At 43.5% G+C, this 17,652-nt stretch overlaps 1 protein-coding gene across 2 annotated transcripts in view; it reads left to right on the plus strand.

Annotated features, from left to right (window-relative positions):
• The window catches only part of LOC141144861 (leukocyte elastase inhibitor-like), a 79,137-nt gene that overhangs the window by 1,660 nt on the left and 59,825 nt on the right, over nucleotides 1-17,652 (plus strand). The window contains exons 3-4 of one of the 2 annotated variants that reach the window (XM_073630945.1): nucleotides 6,505-6,567; nucleotides 11,329-11,466. In XM_073630945.1, the coding sequence (XP_073487046.1) occupies nucleotides 6,505-6,567; nucleotides 11,329-11,466 (201 nt within the window). The remainder of the gene's footprint in view (nucleotides 1-6,504; nucleotides 6,568-11,328; nucleotides 11,467-17,652) is intronic. The other variant, XM_073630946.1, reaches the window with a different exon arrangement.

A 17,652-nucleotide genomic window follows, 5' to 3' on the forward strand; every position in this document is an offset into this window, starting at 1 on the left:
TATTTCTCAACAGCACAAAGGATAGTAAAAAAGATAAATCACTTTCACCTTCACAGGGATAATCTGTCATGAAAAAACAGGCTGCTATTGCTGAACTTTGTATTGAGAATGCTAGTTACCTGCCCAAGCTGATGCCTTAGCCTTAAAGTGATTGTAAAGTCTCATTTTAGAAAAAAAATAACAAACATGTTATACTTACCTCTTCTGTGCAGTTGGTTTTGCACAAAGTGGCCCGGATCCTCCTCTTCCCCCACGGTCAGCAGCTTTCTATGGGGGCACCCGAGCCAAGTCAGAGCTCTGTGTATCCACTCAGACACGGAGCCCCAACCTGAACTGGTTCCAGAATGGAGCCCAGTTTGGTGTTTGTGTAGACTGGGGAGTGTGGTATCTGTCCTGTGTGATATCCAACCTCTGTAAAAGTCCATTGTTCACTGATCCTCCACCATACCTGTCCTAAAGGATATTAGCAGGGAGTCAGATATTAATGAGAAAGCAGCATATAACTACCACTTTCCAGATGATCAGTATCCAGTGACCAGAATGAAGCTCTGCCACAAGCTTGCTGTTGATGTTGATGGTGTGATGACCCCTAGCGGATGCTGATATGAGTTCCCACTGCCAGTGTTAAGGTGTACCTGCCAGCTATGATCCTCTGTAGTGGGGGATCGTGGCCATCCGGTAAGGAGTGACCCCTTCTATTCCTGGTGGTGGATCTTTTCTGGTTCTCACAGATGAACAATTATTAATCACTTGGACCTTTTTGCATAATGATTTATGGGTGATCTTTAGTCACTTTTTTATCTCAATAAAGCAGAAGCCCATTACAGGCTAGGAACATCCAGTCCTTTTGTGAAAAAGTTAGTACGTGGAGTGGACAGCATCTCCTTCTGCCTCCCTGTAGACACTGGGCCCAGTTGTACTGCTGCAGAAAAGCCCACCTGGCGGCTTTTTTCCCCCAGTCCTCCCGACTGGTGCACACACATAGAGATTCCCCAGGGCATAGAGATTCCCCAGGGCAAGGTGAATGAAGACTTGGCACCATGCTCTCAAAAGAGCATGGTTACAGCTGACAGTCTCTCCCCTTGTCTTGTTCCTGCACCGTGCTGATCTACTCACTGTCTCTGCTTGCTCTATCCCGCTGCCTCTCCTGCATGAGTCCCTCCAACTGTCTCCTGTGGTGGGATCCTTCCAGGACAGCTTTCCGGAGTTCCAGCCCGAGGCAACCCCCCCTGTAAGGGGTCCCACTGACAGCCTCTCGTTGGCACTCCTTCTCCATCTTCCACCCGACTGTCCTGCTGGCATGGCGCATGTATAATTATGAGGTTTCCTTAATTCCCTGCCAGGCCCACTCCTGGGGATTGGCCAAGGGCTCATAATATTCAAAGCAGCTCCTCCTCACCCCTGCCCTCTAGTTCCAAAATGTTCTCCAACACCCTGGAAACAGGGGGAGACACCAGAGAGCTGCCGGGATGAGTCATCCAGCCCTGGCTTCTAGTAACCCTGACCCAGATTTAATGAATTAGCTCTAACCTAGTGCCAGCTATGTTTTTCCTATACTGCCGCTACTAGTAGCACACACTAGAGGATGCTACACGATTATATGGAAAAGCAATAGAAGAGGAGACAAAAAAGAACACACCTAAAAAAAAAAAATCAAATTTAACTGTACTAGGAATTCATGACTCATACAATAGGGTAAAAAAAAAACAAAAAAAAAATGAATACAGCATGAACCCAATGTTTAATATTTGAAATTTCATGATATTTACCTATATAAACCCTACTGTAAAACAATGAGCTTACTTTATAGATCCTTGTAAACTTATTTTATGTATCTTTATAATATTGTATACTCAATAAACTTCTTTTGACAAGGAAAAAATGAATACAGCACATTTTAGCATGTTAGAGATGAGGTGTAGTGAACTAATAAATGAAATAGCGTTAAAATAGAAATAGAGTATTTCACATTGTGACTGCCCTTCTTCTTCTCTTGAGGCACTTTATGTTTATATTTTTCTTTTGTTGTTTTATTTTGTTTTGTACTTTACTATATATATACATACTGTACATCCTGATTCAGACTCTCCAACAATGGTAGGCCTTGCAAGGCTGGTGATGGCCCAGTGACTGTCTTGATGGTTCCAGCATCTGTAATGGTCCCTTGGAGGTGTCTTATTGTATTTGCCTCTGTAAAAAAAATTCACAAAACAAATATGCAAAAAAATGGACTGAATTGAGGGTACAATATTGATAGTATCAAGCACAGGTCTTGTGAACAGCTGGATGTTAATGGGCTTCACATGGGTTTCGTATTAACATATACAATGGATATAAAAATTCTACACACCCCTGTTTTTTTTTTTTTTATAAATTCTTTTTATTACATTTTTATACAGTACAATACAATACAAAGATAGAGCACAAAACCGGAGCAGGCAACGTACCCGCTCCGGCGAGTGGCCATGCAGGGCCAGTAAGTGTGAACTAACATAGTTCAACTACCCAAAATCAAACATTCCCCAACCCCCTCCCTCCCCTTAACTCTGACCAGCAGCCAAGTCCAGAAAATCTCAGCTAACAGCACCCATTAGTTCAACAAAGTTTTACCGTGTCATTCCTCAAACTGGATGTTCAACACTAGCCGAGGGGATAGATAGGTAAGTACCTATTGAGGCAATCACCATGTATATTCAGGATTGTCTACTCCATGTCATCTAAGTTGGGATAAATTCACTTAGTCATTTAACCCACAGTAGATGAAGAGCCACGCCATGCCTGCCATACATTTATGGAATTTTTTCCCACAACCCCTTGACCTGTACGTTGCTCTATAAAGATGGATCACCCAGTTTACCAGTCCCTTTCAATATGACAGCATAGGAGCATTTGGCTTCTTCCAGTTTAGTAGGATAGCCTTCTTGCCATAAAATAACCCTATATTTAGCAAGGTGTGGTGTGCTAGAGAGGGAACCACTTCCTCTACCAAACCAAGGAGGCAAACCCTTGGCGACATAGGGATTGGGACACTGAGGGCCTCAGATATATAGGAGGTTATCCCAGAGCAGAAACTCTGGATCTGCGAGCAACTCCAAAAGATATGATCCACATTGGCTGGGGAGTATGAACATCTCCAACATTTATTACTAGCGGAGGGATAAATGCTTGACAACCTGGCTGGTGTACAATAAATTTGATGTAAGAACTTAAACTGGATCAGACAGTCCCTGGCAGACATTAAATGCTTGAAAGGGTGATCCCACATATCTTCCCAGTGTTCTCCCTGGATATCTGTGATTTCCCTTTCCCACCATTCACGGCATCTGGATACCCCTGGAGGTATTTTTTTAAATAGGGATTTGTACGTTGCTGATAATGGTTTTCTCAAATCCTCATTGGACAAGAGGTCTTATAGTGCCGCGTGGAGACATTCGACTCTTTGGCTACAGAACTGCACCTGAAATGCGTGGTGCAGCTGCAGATAGCGAAAGCAGTATGAGTTGGGTAAGTTGTTTCTTGCCTTCAATTGGTCAAAGGTTATGAGGACACCCTCCCTGGTGATGTCTCCCAACACCTTAACGCCTCTACAGACCCAAATCATGGGATCCGGTAAGGAACAAAAATGAGGGAGATTTGGATTCATCCATAGGGGGGCTGATGGTGTAACTCCCACATAGCTAGGAGACACAAGGTAGGTGGTAGTTTCCCATGCCCTAATAGTCACTTTCATTGACTCAGTATTTGGTAGGCTGGATTTTGGCCTCCGTACAGGGCCAGTCATAGGCTCTCGTATGACCCTAACTGTGCCGCTTCCAGGACTGTGGCAGAGTCCCCGTCATCCGACAACAGCCAACCCCTAGCAAAAACCATCTGGCCAGCCAGATAGTATTTTTGCCAGTCCGGAACTGCCAACCCTCCCGTCCCCAGAGTTCCTGGAGTACCTTTATGTTTATACGAGGTGACTGGGGGGACCATAAAAATGACCCTATGATACTATTCTGATTTTGAAAGTATGCTCTGGGAATCCACAGAGAAGAATGACGTAAGAGGTATAAAATTACTGGCAGAATCTTCATTTTAATGAGGCTAATACGCCCCATCAAAGATAAGGGTAACCACTTCCAGGCCTGGGTTCTTTGTTGTAGCTGATTCACCAGCGGGAGAAGGTTTAGTGGCATGTAGTCTTGAATGTTGGCAGTTATCTTTACTAAGTGATAGAGGAAACCCATCGCAGCGGTAGGCTTCTGTCCAGTAGGTTCTTTGCCTCAGGTCCCACTGGTAGAATGGATGACTTGCTGCAATTCACCCGCAGGCCTGAAAAGGAGGCAAATGTGTTCAGTATTAATAGGGCTGCTTAGAGAGATGGCCCTGGGTCCCTGAGGAATAGGAGCAAGTTATCAGCGTACAATGCTAGCCATTCCTGAATATTCCCCACCCAAATTGCTCCTACATCAGTGGAGTGCCTAAGTTCCCTTGTCATGGGCTCCATCATTAAAACAAAAAGAAATGGGGAGAGAGGGAAGCCCTGTCTTGTGCCCCTACCCATGGTAAAGAAATCAGAGACAGAGAACCCCAGCCAAATTGCCGTCCGTGGGTCACTGTACAGCAGAGTGATCCAACCAGGACCAAAACCCATATTTTCTAGTACTTTATGAATGTATTGCCAATCAACAGAATCAAAAGCTTTTTCGATGACTATAGAGATAATGACTTTGGCAGGGAAGTCCGAGGTATCGAGTTGCAGATGTGTGAACAGCCTCCTCACAAACCCCTGTTAAAATGTCAGGTTTCTGTGATGTAAAAAAATGAGACAAAGAAATAATTTCAGAACCTTTTCCACCTTTAATGTGACCAATAAACTGTACAACTCAGTTGAACAACAAACTGAAATCTTTTAGTTAGAGGAAAGTAAAAATAAAAAAACTAAAATAATATGGTTGCATAAGTGTGCACACCCTTAAACTAATACTTTGTTGAAGCACCTTTTGATTTTATTACAGCACTCAGTCTTTTTGGGTATGAGTCTATCAGAATGGCACATCTTGACTTGGCAAGCCCTCTTCATATCACCCCACAGATTTCAGATTCAGGTCTAGGCTCTGGCTGGGCCATACCAAAACTTTAATATTCTCCTGGTGAATCCATTCCTTTGTTGAATTGGATGTATGCTTTGTGTCATTGTCATGCTGAAAGATGAAGTTCCTCTTCATATTCAGCTTTCTAGCAGAACCCTGAAGGTTTTGTGCCAATATTGACTGGTATTTGGAACTGTTCATAATTCCCTCTACCTTGACTAAGGCCCCTGTTCCAGCTGAAGAAAAACAGCCCCAAAGCATGATGCTGCCACCACCATGCTTCACTGTGGGTATGGTGTACTTTTGGTGATGTGCAGTGTTGTTTTTGCACCAAACCTATCTTTTGGAATTATGGCCAAAAAGTTCAACCTTGGTTTCATCCAACCATAACAGATTTTCCCATATGATTTTGGGAGACTTCTGATGTGTTTTTGCAAAATTTTGCCGGGCCTGGATGTTTTTCTTCGTAAGAAAAGGCTTCTGTCTTGTCACTCTACCCCATAGCCCAGACATATGAAGAACGTGGGAGATTGTTGTCACATGTACCACGCAGCCAGTACTTGCCAGATATTCATGCAGATCCTTTAATGTTGCTGTAGGTCTCTTGGCAGCCTCCCTGACTAGTTTTCTTCTGGTCTTTTCATCAATTTTGGAGGGACGTCCAGTTCATGGTAATGTTACTGTTGTGCCATATTTTCTCCACTTGATGATGACTGTCTTTTAATGCCTTGGAAATTCTTTTGTATCCTTCTGCTGACTGATACCTTTTAACAATGAGATCCCTCTGATGCTTTGGAAGCTCTCTGCAGACCATGGCTTTTGCTGTAGGATGAGACTAAGAAACTGCCAGGAAAGACTTACCAGAACAGCTGAGCTTTATTTAGGGTTAATCAGAGGCACTCTAAATGATGGCAGGTGTGTACTGACTCCTATTTAACATGAGTTTGAATGTGATTGCTTAATTCTGAACACAGCTTCAACCCCAGTTATAAGAGGGTGTGTACGCTGCAACCACATTATTTTAGTTTTTAATTTTTATACTCCCCTCCCGCCTAAAAGATTTTGGTTTGTTTTTCAATTGAGTTGTACAGTTTTTAGGTCAAATTAAAGGTGGAAAAGGTTCTGAAATGATTTATCTTTGTTTCATTTTTTACATCACAGAAATCTGACATTTTAACAGGGGTGTGTAGACTTTTTCTACCCACTGTATACTGCAGTCAGCTACGGGTCAAATGCATATATCAGTGAATTTTAAATTATCTTAGAAGCATCTCAAACTGTTGTCAAACAGATACCCAAAGCTTGTTGACCCCAGCATATACAGTAATCATATACTACACTGGAAAACAACGTTTGTTTCCCCAAAACCTACTTATTTTATATTATTTCTTTTCTATTCTGCATCAAACTGATATATTTATCTATTTAGGTTTTAAACTTCAAGAAATCTACAGAGAAAAAAACCTGTTCACTATCACAGACAAAGCAACAGGTAAAGTAACAAAGTAACTGAATCCTCTTCCACATCTCTGTAGTGGTAGAATTAGACAGCTACAGTGCCTTGAAAAAGTATTCATACCCCTTGACATTTTCCACATTTTGTCATGTTACAGCCAAAAACGTAAATGTATTTTATTGGGATTTTGTGTGATAGACCAACACAAAGTGGCACATAATTGTGAAGTGGAAGAAAAATGATAAATGGTTTTCAACATTTTTTACAAATAAATATCTGAAAAGTGTGGCGTGCATTTGTATTCAGCCCCTCTGAGTCAATACTCCGTTGAACCACTTTTCGCTGCAGATACAGCTGCAAGTCTTTTTGGGGATGTCTCTACCAGCTTTGCACATCTAGAGAGTGACATGTTTTCCCATTCTTCTTTGCAAAATAGCTCAAGCTCTGTCAGATTGGATGGAGAGCGCCCGTGAACAGCAAATTTCAAGTCTTGCCACAGATTCTCAATTGGATTTAGGTCCAGACTTTGACTGGGCCATTGTACCACATGAATATGCTTTGATCTAAACCATTCCATTGTTGCTCTGGCTGTATGTTTAGGGTCGTTATCCTACTGGAAGGTGAACCTCCGCCCAAGTCTCAAGTCTTTTGCAGACTCTAGCAGATTTTCTTCTAAGGATGCCCTGTATTTGGCTTCATCCAGCTTCCCTGTCGCTGATGAAGAAAAGCATCCCCACATCATGATGCTGCCACCACCATGTTTCATGATGGGGATGGTTTGTTCAGGGTGATGTGCAGTGTTAGTTTTTTCCGCCACACATAGCCGTTTGCTTTTAGGCCAAAAAGTTTAATTTTGTTCTCATCTGACCAAAGCACCTTCTTTCACGTTTGCTGTGTCCCCCACATGGCTTCTCACAAACTGCAAACGGGACTTCTTATGGCTTTCTTTCAACAATGGCTTTCTTCTTGGCACTTTTCCATAAAGGCCAGATATGTGGAGTGCACAACTAATAGTTGTCCTGTGGACAGATTCTCCCATCTGAGCTGTGGATCTCTGCAGCTCCTTCAGAGTTACCATGGGCCTCTTGGCTGCTTCTCTTATTAATGCTCTCCTTGCCCAGCCTGTCAGTTTAGGTGGACGACCATGTCTTGGTAGGATTGCAGTTGTGCTATACTCTTTCCATTTTCAGATGATGGGTTGAACAGTGCTCCATGAGATGTTCAAAGCTTGGGATATTCTTTTGTTTGACCTAACCCTGCTTTAAACTTCTCCACAACTTTATGCCTGACCTGTCTGGTGTGTTCCCTGGCCTTCATGATGCTGTTTGTTCACTAAGGTCCTCTAACAAACCTCTGAGGGCTTCACTGAACAGCTGTATTTATACTGAGATTAAATTACACACAGGTGGACACCATTTACTGATTAGGTGACTTCTGAAGGCAATTGGTTCCACTAGATTTTGGTTAGGGGTATCAGAGTAAAGGGGGCTGAATACAAATGCACACCACACTTTTTAGATATTTATTTGTAAAAAAAATTGAAAACCATTTATCATTTTCCTTCCAATTCACAATTATGTGCCACTTTGTGTTGATCTATCACATAAAATCCCAATAAAATAAATTTACATTTTTGGTTGTAACATGACAAAATGTGGACCATTTCAGGGGGTATGAATACTTTTTCAAGGCACCGTATGTGTATTTGTGAAATAAATGCTCACCTTGCAGCATTATTGTGGTGTACAGCAGTGGCAAGTAGCCAAGTCATACTTGATTAAATGGAAGCAGTTTGAGAAGGAAAAATGTGTTGCTGAAGTGATACACTTTAGCGGGTAACTAAAAAATATATATAAAAATAAACCTTTTTTAAAACAAGGTTCCTTTTTCAAATATTTTGACAGATAAAAAATAAGGTGGTAGAGTACAATGAGACTACACATAGGACTACATAAATGTCACTTAAAATGAATACATTTAATTTAGAGGACAAAAAAAGAATGTTGTTTTAAAATGTTTTGGAGATTGGAAAGAGTTAGGTTTTTGATGTTATACGATAACTTGTATACCCCCCTGGCTCATGTCTCATCACCATATTGTAGATATTAATGCTGTACAAATTCACTGTCACATATCACAAATGTAGCGTTATATAATGATAATAGTAAATGTAATATCAATGGTGGGAGACCTAATGGGGAGCAAATGTTTTGTTGACATGACAGTAAACTTCTCTTTATAAAGTATTTTTTTTAAATGTAAGTGCAACGTAAGTAAAAATGATATCCAAATTGGATAAAGAAATTACATACTAATAGTACAAAGATAATAAGGAAGGACATTCTCCCTATACATAATAGACAGAAGAACTTTACACGTTACAGTGTCACCATTATACGTAAAAGTTACTTTATCAAAATCCAGTGCTCTTAATGTATTGAATATAGATAGCTTTGTTTTCTCCAACAACCTGGATTCAATTTATAGTTTAGGTGAGGATCACAAGCTGAATACTGATTGATCAGAGAAAAACTAACCAAGAGGGTAATCTGGTACACTTAGAGGTAGGGCCTAAGCTTCTGGATAATATGAGATTTGGGTTTGAAGAGAAATGGAATAGCAATAGTAGATCCTTAGATCCTGTGGAAGTAGAGAGATGAACCAGGAGAATGGGAAGAAAGAGGACATATTAAAAAAAAATTAAAAGAACACATGCAGGGAGACAGGAAAAGTGGAGAGCAGGATGGGGAAGTGGGAGCTAGGTGAAGTACTCTCAGTAATGATAGATATATGTGTCTTCTTAAGATGCTAAAGGAGGTAATTTTGCAATGCATCTGATCTTGAGAGACATGAGTGGTTGTTAATGACCTAAATGACCATTATTGTGTAACGTACAGGAATAGTAGAAAGAACTCTGTCCGGTTTCCTGCCAGTGGTGACCCCTGTCCACTCTCCTGCCTGTAGTGACCCCTGTACTCAGTCCTGCCAGCAGTGACCCCTTTCCTCTCTTGCCAGCAGTGACCCCTGTCCTCTCTCCTTCCAGCAGGGACCTCTTTCCTCTCCTGCCAGCAGTGACCCCGGCCTTCTCTCCTGCCAGAGGTAACCCCGGCCCTCGCTCCTGCCAGCGGTGACCCCTGCCCTCTCTCCTGCCAGAGGTGATCCCTGCCCTCTCTCTTGCCAGCCCTGACCCCTGCCCTCTCTCTTGCCAGCGCTGACCCCTGCCCTCTCTCTTGCCAGCGCTGACCCCTGCCCTCTCTCTTGCCAGCGGTGACCCCTGCCCTCTTTCCTGCCAACGATGACCACTGTCCTCTCTCCTGCCAGTGGTTAACCCTGTCTTCTTTCCTGCCAGTGGCGATCGCTGTCCGCTCTCCTGCTAGCAGTGACCCCTGTCCGCTCTCCTGCTAGCAGTGACCCCTGTCTGGCCTCCTGCTAGCAGTGACCCCTGTCAGGTCTCCTGCTAGCAGCGACTCCTGTCCTCTCTGCTTCCAGTGGTGACTCCTGTCCTCTGAACTGCCAATGGTGACTCCTGTCCTCTTCCCTGCTGACCCCTGTCCTTGGCTCAGTTAACCCCTATCCATGGCTCTGCTGACCCCTGTACACTGCCCTTCTGACCCCTGTGTTTGGTGCTTGAAATGCCTCTAAACTCAACGTCTGAACCCATTTTTTTGCGTTCCAAAAAAAGCCTCTAAACTCAACTGCCTAGAAATGACTATAAACTAACCTGTGTACATGTACTGATCAGGTGACATAGAGGAGAGTTCAGGAGCAGTTGAAAAAAAAGTTTAGAGGCCTTTTTTGGAAAGCTCAGATGCTGAGTTTAGAGGTGTTTCAAGCGCCAAACTCTTCTAAACGCGGCTAAGCGCGGTAACTTGTGTTTAGCCACATTTCGTTACAGGCGTTTTTCATTTTTGGCTATTTTGAAAAAAAAAAGTTCTCTTTTTTCAAACACTTCTTAACGCAAACGTGCCATTTAAACGTGGCAAAACTGACGTTTTAAACGTGGGTTACTATCTGTCAAGTTAAATCGTTCAGGAGAGGTTGTAAAAATGTCCCATGAACATTAAGCCTAACTGGCTGTCTCATTCTTGCCACATTTATTGCGAGTATTTTCAGAGTAATATTGGCATTCTAGATCCACTCAAGTTTGTCCCAAAAGCTGCTTGAATGTGACAGAACCGTAGAAATGTTTGATAGTAAAAGTTATTTAAAAGCTTAAGTTTAGCCACAAAAAAAATCATTCTTTATAGCTTTAGTGAGCTGATTTACCTGTAATAAAGAATGCCTCAAGTCCAACAGGCAGCTGGATTCTGTAGAAATCTTCACTGCAGGAATGTCCCATCATCTTCCTGTCACTCAACTAGCAGCACTGTTGGGGTTAAAAGCTTCAGGTCTTCTTTGAAGCCGCTGTTAAAAAGTGCATAACAACTCTAACAAAGACGAAAAAGTCAGTGCCCTCCCAAGCCAGTGTGCTGGTCACATTGGCTGCTAGGCAGGACTTTTTTTTTAACATACGGTACTTTATTTCCAGAATTTTTAACAAACCATAAAATGAAGGATATATAAAGTATACAAAGTTATCTCTATTACTGTATTTTCATCTTGATAGCCAATAATAACTTTGGAAAAAATGCCTCTCATGATTTCTGTTCTTATGAGTTTTTAATGACTATATTATTGAATCTGTCTATTGTTCTTTCTATAGTTCTCTAAAGATTGGTACAGTGTGTACCTAACAAATGCATGAAAGCAAACTAAAGTGAAATATGTAATATATGGAACTAACAACTCTATCCACAGACTCTAGGCTTTGGACACATACAAAATATTCCTGTAGCTTTTGAAGAGCTTTTTTCAAATGTCAATCAACCCAGCAACAAATATATTCTGAAATCCGCTAACAGGCTATACAGCGAAAAGAGCTTCCATATTGTTCAGGTAAGGAATTTAGGACTACAACTTCACTTGCAAATCTTAAACTATGATCCATGTACAGGTTGAATCTTTCTAACCTCAAAACACTATCCAGTGCTTCAACTGAAATAATAAACAGAGAAACTGTATATATAAGACTGCAGTATTGTGTAATTATCCTGCTGGGACCATTAATTCACATAAAACCATCATGAAGTTTGCTTCTGAGCTAAGCACATACCATTATTTTGCAGTTTCTAAGACAAAGCAAGACTGTGAGCCCATTTTGAAATGGTTTTATATACTAGTCTAGTTTGGGATAGAGTAGGCTCCCTTTGGGCATGCTGTCAGGGTTTTATTGTTGTTGGTGTCCACATGGGAAGATTTTATTTATTTTTCTGTTCCTGGTGCAACCAGTAACTGAGGCAGAAAACAAAGTAGCATCTCCTCAATCACAGAGCAAAAAAACCCTTTCTTGACCCTATGTGTCTTCTTAACGCTCACCTTTTGCTGTTTGTGGCACCAGTCACCAGGAGGAAATAAAGGGATATCATACCTCTGGGGACAAATCAGCAAGACTTGGTGGCTCTACTGTCAACAGAGAACTGCTTTATATATATATATATATATATATATATATATATATATATATATATACATACATATACACAGTATCTCACAAAAGTGAGTACACCCCTCACATCACATCTTTTCATGTGACAACACTGAAGAAATGACACTTTGCTACAATCTAAAGTAGTGAGTGTACAGCTTGCCACAAAGTATCGAGTGTACAGGTTGTATAAATATGTGTAAATTTGCTGTCCCCTCAAAATAACTCAACACACAGCCATTAATGTCTAAAACGCTGTCAACAAAAGTGAGTACACCCCTAAGTGAAAATGTCCAAATTGGGCCCAAAGTGTCAATATTTCGTGTGGTCACCATTATATTCCAGCACTGCCTTAACCCTCTTGGGCATGGAGTTCACCAGAGCTCTTCCACTCCTCCATGGCAACATCACGGAGCTGGTGGATGTTAGAGATCTTGCGTTCCTCCACCTTCCGTTTGAGGATGCCTCACAGATGCCCCACAGATGCACAATAGGGTTTAGGGCATGCTTGGCCAGTCCATCAACTTTACCCTCAGCTTCTTTAGCAAGGCAGTGTTCATCTTGGAGGTGTATCTGTGTCAGGTCACCTGGGACCAGGTGACAGATGCACTCTGTAGGAGTCAGAAGTGCACCGCTAAGGTAGTGGACCCGAGGACTGACTGCTGCAGATTGAACCCTGGAAGGTTCAGGAAGCAGGTCTACAGGATAACTAACATGGATCCCAGTGGGAGCTAGAGCATAGATTCCCCAGGGCGTGGAGTCTAAGAGCCAGCGGGTGTTCACCAGAGCCTCTAGTGGTGAGGATGGACTGCGCTACAGTCTGGCTCCAGGTCACGGCCCCCAGGGTCTCACAGCTCACGCTCACCATAGACTACAGGAGAAGAGGAAGGAGGCAGCAGGCTGGAACGACAGGGAAGTAAAGGGTAAGCCAAAGGTCAGGGCGACTAGCAGACAAGGATAAACATAACACGCCAAAGGTCAGGGTAACAAGCAGACAGGGAGAGTCAAACAGGCCAAAGTCGGTAACAGGAATCAGACGTAGGAAACACAGCAAGTACACACGGAGGCTAACACAAAATTGTTGATCAACACTGCTGGCTTGCAGTGCACAGGTTAATATAGGGTTCCCTGATAGGGCCTGGGGTGGGGCAATGTTTAGAGGAGAGGTTATAAAACCAGTCAGGTGAGAGGCAGCTGGTCTTTAGAGATGAACACATGGAGACAGGTAAGCTGACAGAGAAAATTCTATTGCATAACCATGACAGTACCCCCCCTCTTATGAGGCCTCCCCCTCCCCCGCCTGGGCCCTAGCTTAAAGAGAAACTCCAGATGAAACCTCCTCAACAGACGAGGCGCAAAGATCTCAGATGCAGTGATCCAAGACATCTCCTCAGGACCAAACCCTTCCCAATGTACGAGGTACTGAAGAATGCCTCTACGGCACCGGTAAATGGAGAACTTGACTAATCTTGTACTTAAGATTATCCTCAGAGACCGAAACCGAGGTAGGGAGAGGATGAGAGGACTTATTGCGGGCTAAAGGCTTCTTAGGAATGGGTAAAGGCATAAGAAGACCATCAGGAGTCTGAGCAGGGTCCCCCAGACCCTTAAAGATGAGCTGGACATCCAACACAGGATCATCAGAATGGGCAGAAGTCAATGGATCCCTGAGACCAGGTTGGTTAGAAAATGATGTGTCACAGAAGTCAAGCTGGATAGCTTCACTGGGCATAGGCTGAACTGGTGCAGAGACCGACTGAACAGCATCGCCAGGTGCAGCGACCACCAGAATCGCATCACAGGGTGTAGCGACTGTGGAACTGGTAGACGAGTCAGCCTGGGTGTGCGTCCAAGGGGCTCCAGGAACAGGAAAAGGTAAATGACCATGCAAACTGGAGTGAATGATCGGCTCAAGTTTACAGGTGGGCTCCTCATCCAGAGTGCCACATGACCCAGGGAGTGCCTCAGCCCGACTATTGCAGGAGACATTCCAGAAATCGCTATATGCAGCGGGAAGAGCAGAAGATACTGGGATGGTGGCAACAGGAAGTTTCTCTTTTGGGGTAACCTTGAGTAGGCAGGAAGAGGAACAGGAGGAACCCCAAGCCAGGATCCGTCCAGCAGTCCAGTCAATGTGTGAAGAATGGAACCGTAACCAAGGAAGACCTAATATGATAGGAGATGAAGCTTTAGGCAAGACAAGGTAGGCTATACACTCCTGGTGGAGTGTCCCTACCGACATCTTAACAGGAAGGGTCTGGAAGCGGATAGGACCCCCTGGGAGAACAGTGCCATCAATCGCCAAGACCACCAATGGCGTTGAAAGGGGCAAAAGGGTAAGTCTCATGGAAGATGCAGTTTCCCAATCCATGAAATTGCCAGCAGCTCCGGAATCCAGATGTGCCGAGACCGAATGAGAGGAAGCGCCGGCATGAAAGAACACAGAAAGAAGAAGACGAGAAGGTGAAGGTGATACTTCTGAGTCTAATACTCCACCGTCCAGATGTATTAGCCCCGATCGTTTTTCCGGATGCAGAGAACAAGTTTCACGAAAATGACCTTTGGCCCCACAATAGAGGCACAGGCCCAGAGTTCTGCACCTAGTGCGTTCTTCAGGAGACAACTTGGTCCAGCCCAGCTGCATAGGTTCCTCAACGGGCAGGGGGTGCTCCTCGGATCGAAGAGAAGGGACTGGGAGCTCAAGCTGCCTAAGGAACGGGAAGTGCTGGCGTCTTTTTTCCAGGACCCTCTCCTGAAAGCAAATATCGATCTGGTTACACAAGGTGATGACACCGTCCAGATCAGCAGGAAGGGATCTTCCTGCTAATTCATCCTTCACTCTATCAGAGAGGCCATGTAAAAAGGTTGCAACTAGGGCCTCATTATTCCAGCTCAATTCAGCTGTGAGGATACGGAACTGAAGAGCATACTGTCCCACAGAAGCGGACTCTTGACGGAGACATAAAAGAGCGCTAGCCGCTGAGGAGACACAACCCGGTTCCTCGAAGATAGTCCGAAAAAGTTTCAATAAATCAGACAGGCTAGAAACCACTGGATCATTCAGTTCCCACAGAGGGGCAGCCCAAGCTAGCTAACCTGCCTGGAGTTTGCATGTTCTCCCTGTGCCTGCGTGGGTTTCCTCCGGGAACTCTGGTTTCCTCCCACACTCCAAAGACATGCTGGTAGGTTAATTGGATCCTGTCTAAATTGTCCCTAGTGTTTATGAATGTGAGTTAGGGACCTTAGATTGTAAGCTCCTTGAGGGTAGGGACTGATGTGAATGTACAATGTATATGTAAAGCGCTGCGTAAATTGACGGCGCTATATAAGTACCTGAAATAAAAAATAAAATAAAATAACAATTTGGGGTCATTATCATGTTAGAATACTGCCCTGCGGCCCAGTCTCCGAAGGGAGGGGATCATGCTCGGCTTCAGTATGTCACAGTACATGTTGGCATTTGTGGTTCCCTCAATGAACTGTAGCTCCCCAGTGCCGGCAGCACTCATGCAGCCCCAGACCATGACACTCCCATCGCCATGCTTGACAGTAGGCAAGACACACTTGTCTTTGTACTCCTCACCTGGTTGCTGCCACACAAGCTTGACACCTTCTGAATCTAATAAGTTCATTTTGGTCTCATCAGTTTCAGGGTCTTGGCAATCTTCTTATATCCTAGACCATCTTTATGTAGAGCAACATTTTTTTTTTCAGATTCTCAGAGTTCTTTGCCATGAGGTGCCATGTTAAACTTCCAGTGACCAGTATGAGAGAGTGAGAGCGATAACAACAAATTTAACACACCTGCTCCCCATTCACACCTGAGACCTTATAACACTAATGAGTCACATGACACTGGGGAGGGAAAATGGCTAATTGCGCCCAATTTGGACATTTTCACTTAGATGGTGTACTCACTTTTGTTGCCAGCAGTTTAGACATTAACGGCTGTGTGTTGAGTTATTTTGAGGGGACAGCAAATTTACACATATTTATACAAGCTGTACACCCGATACTTTGTGGCAAAGTGTCATTTCTTCAGTGTCACATTAAAAAATATAATAAAATATTTACAAAAATGTGAGGGGTGTACTCACTCTTGTGAGATACTGTGTGTATGTGTGTGTATATATATAGATATATATATATATATATATATATATCTATATATATACACACTGTTTATGTATTTGGTGTGTGTGTGTGTATCAGGGCCGTCTTTAAGGCAGGGCAAAAGGGGCACCTGCCCAGGGCCCTACCAATGCTGTGGGCCCAAAATCCTAACAATCCATCCCTGTCAAATAAGCAGCTGCAGGTAATCAGTAAGCGGCGGTGTCCATGCCTGACAGCAGAGCTGGCTGGAAGGAGAGACACACTGACGAGCAGTGACAGGGGATGGTGGAGTGAGGGAGGATCGCTATGAGGAGGCAATGACATAGGCGGCATGGATGAGCAGAAAGCCGGTGGGCAGCAGGAAATACATCTGAATGAGAACATGTGCTTGGCTTTTCATTGCCCTTCTCTGCCCCTCTGCTTGCTGGTCGGTCGGCTAGGATGAGCAGACAGCTGGTATGTTAGTTGTGTGATTAACAATCCGAATGCCCTGCTGTATTGAACTTTCACTGCTTTAGCCACTAAATTATCACCGATCTCTGCCTCTCTGCTTGCTATGCATATTGACAGTACTGTTTTGAATGCACTTCTGGTTGGCTTCATTAACCCCATCTTTTCTGCCACATATTAAATTCTGCTGCAAGAGAACACTTTTACTCTGGAAAGGGGACTGTTGTGTTTTTGTAGCATAATCTATCTAGCAACCAATCGATCAGTTAGCAGTAATGATGTGCAGTTACCTATAACAACCAATTAGTTTGCAGTAATGATGTGTAGTAATCTCTAGCAACCAATCAGTGAGCAGTAATAATGTGCAGTAATTTCTAGCAACCAGTTTGCAGTAAAGATGCGAAGTAACCCCTAACAACCAATCAGTGAGCAGTAACCTCTAGCAACCAATGGGTGAGTAGTAATGATGTACTGTAACCTTTATCAACTAATCAGTGAGCCTTAATGTGTGCTGTAACCGCTGGCAGCCAGTCAGTGAGTGGTAATGCTATTCTGTAACCTTTGGCAACCAATTGCCATTGCTGCCTTATCTGCTGCAGTAAGCCAATTTTGAGTTTAGTAGGCTATTTATTGTATGTCTCAGAGCAGGTGGAGAGCGAAATTGCATGGTGGGGGGTCAGAGTTGGCCCATGGAGGGGGGGCCCAATAAAATGCTTGCCCAGGGTCCAATCAATGTTAAAGACGGGCCTGGTGTGTATATGTATGTATATATACATATATTTTTTTTTTTTTTCCGGAGCCCTAGATAGACGTGAAACCACATAAAGACGCCACAAGACTCACAACATAACATAGACCCGAAGTGTGCCCTGGTCACCTGGACGGTACACCAAAAAGGGGCATGCCCAAGATAAGTAATGGTTGATTGTAGAAGAGGGATGTGAAGGAAGTGCCCTATAAAAGGGATGGGAGGGAGGGTATCGTGCAATGGAACCGACAAGGAATACAGGTGAGTGGGCTGCCCAAATACTGGC

This window comes from Aquarana catesbeiana, linkage group LG05 (assembly GCF_042186555.1).
Source record: "Aquarana catesbeiana isolate 2022-GZ linkage group LG05, ASM4218655v1, whole genome shotgun sequence".
Lineage (NCBI taxonomy): Eukaryota > Metazoa > Chordata > Amphibia > Anura > Ranidae > Aquarana > Aquarana catesbeiana.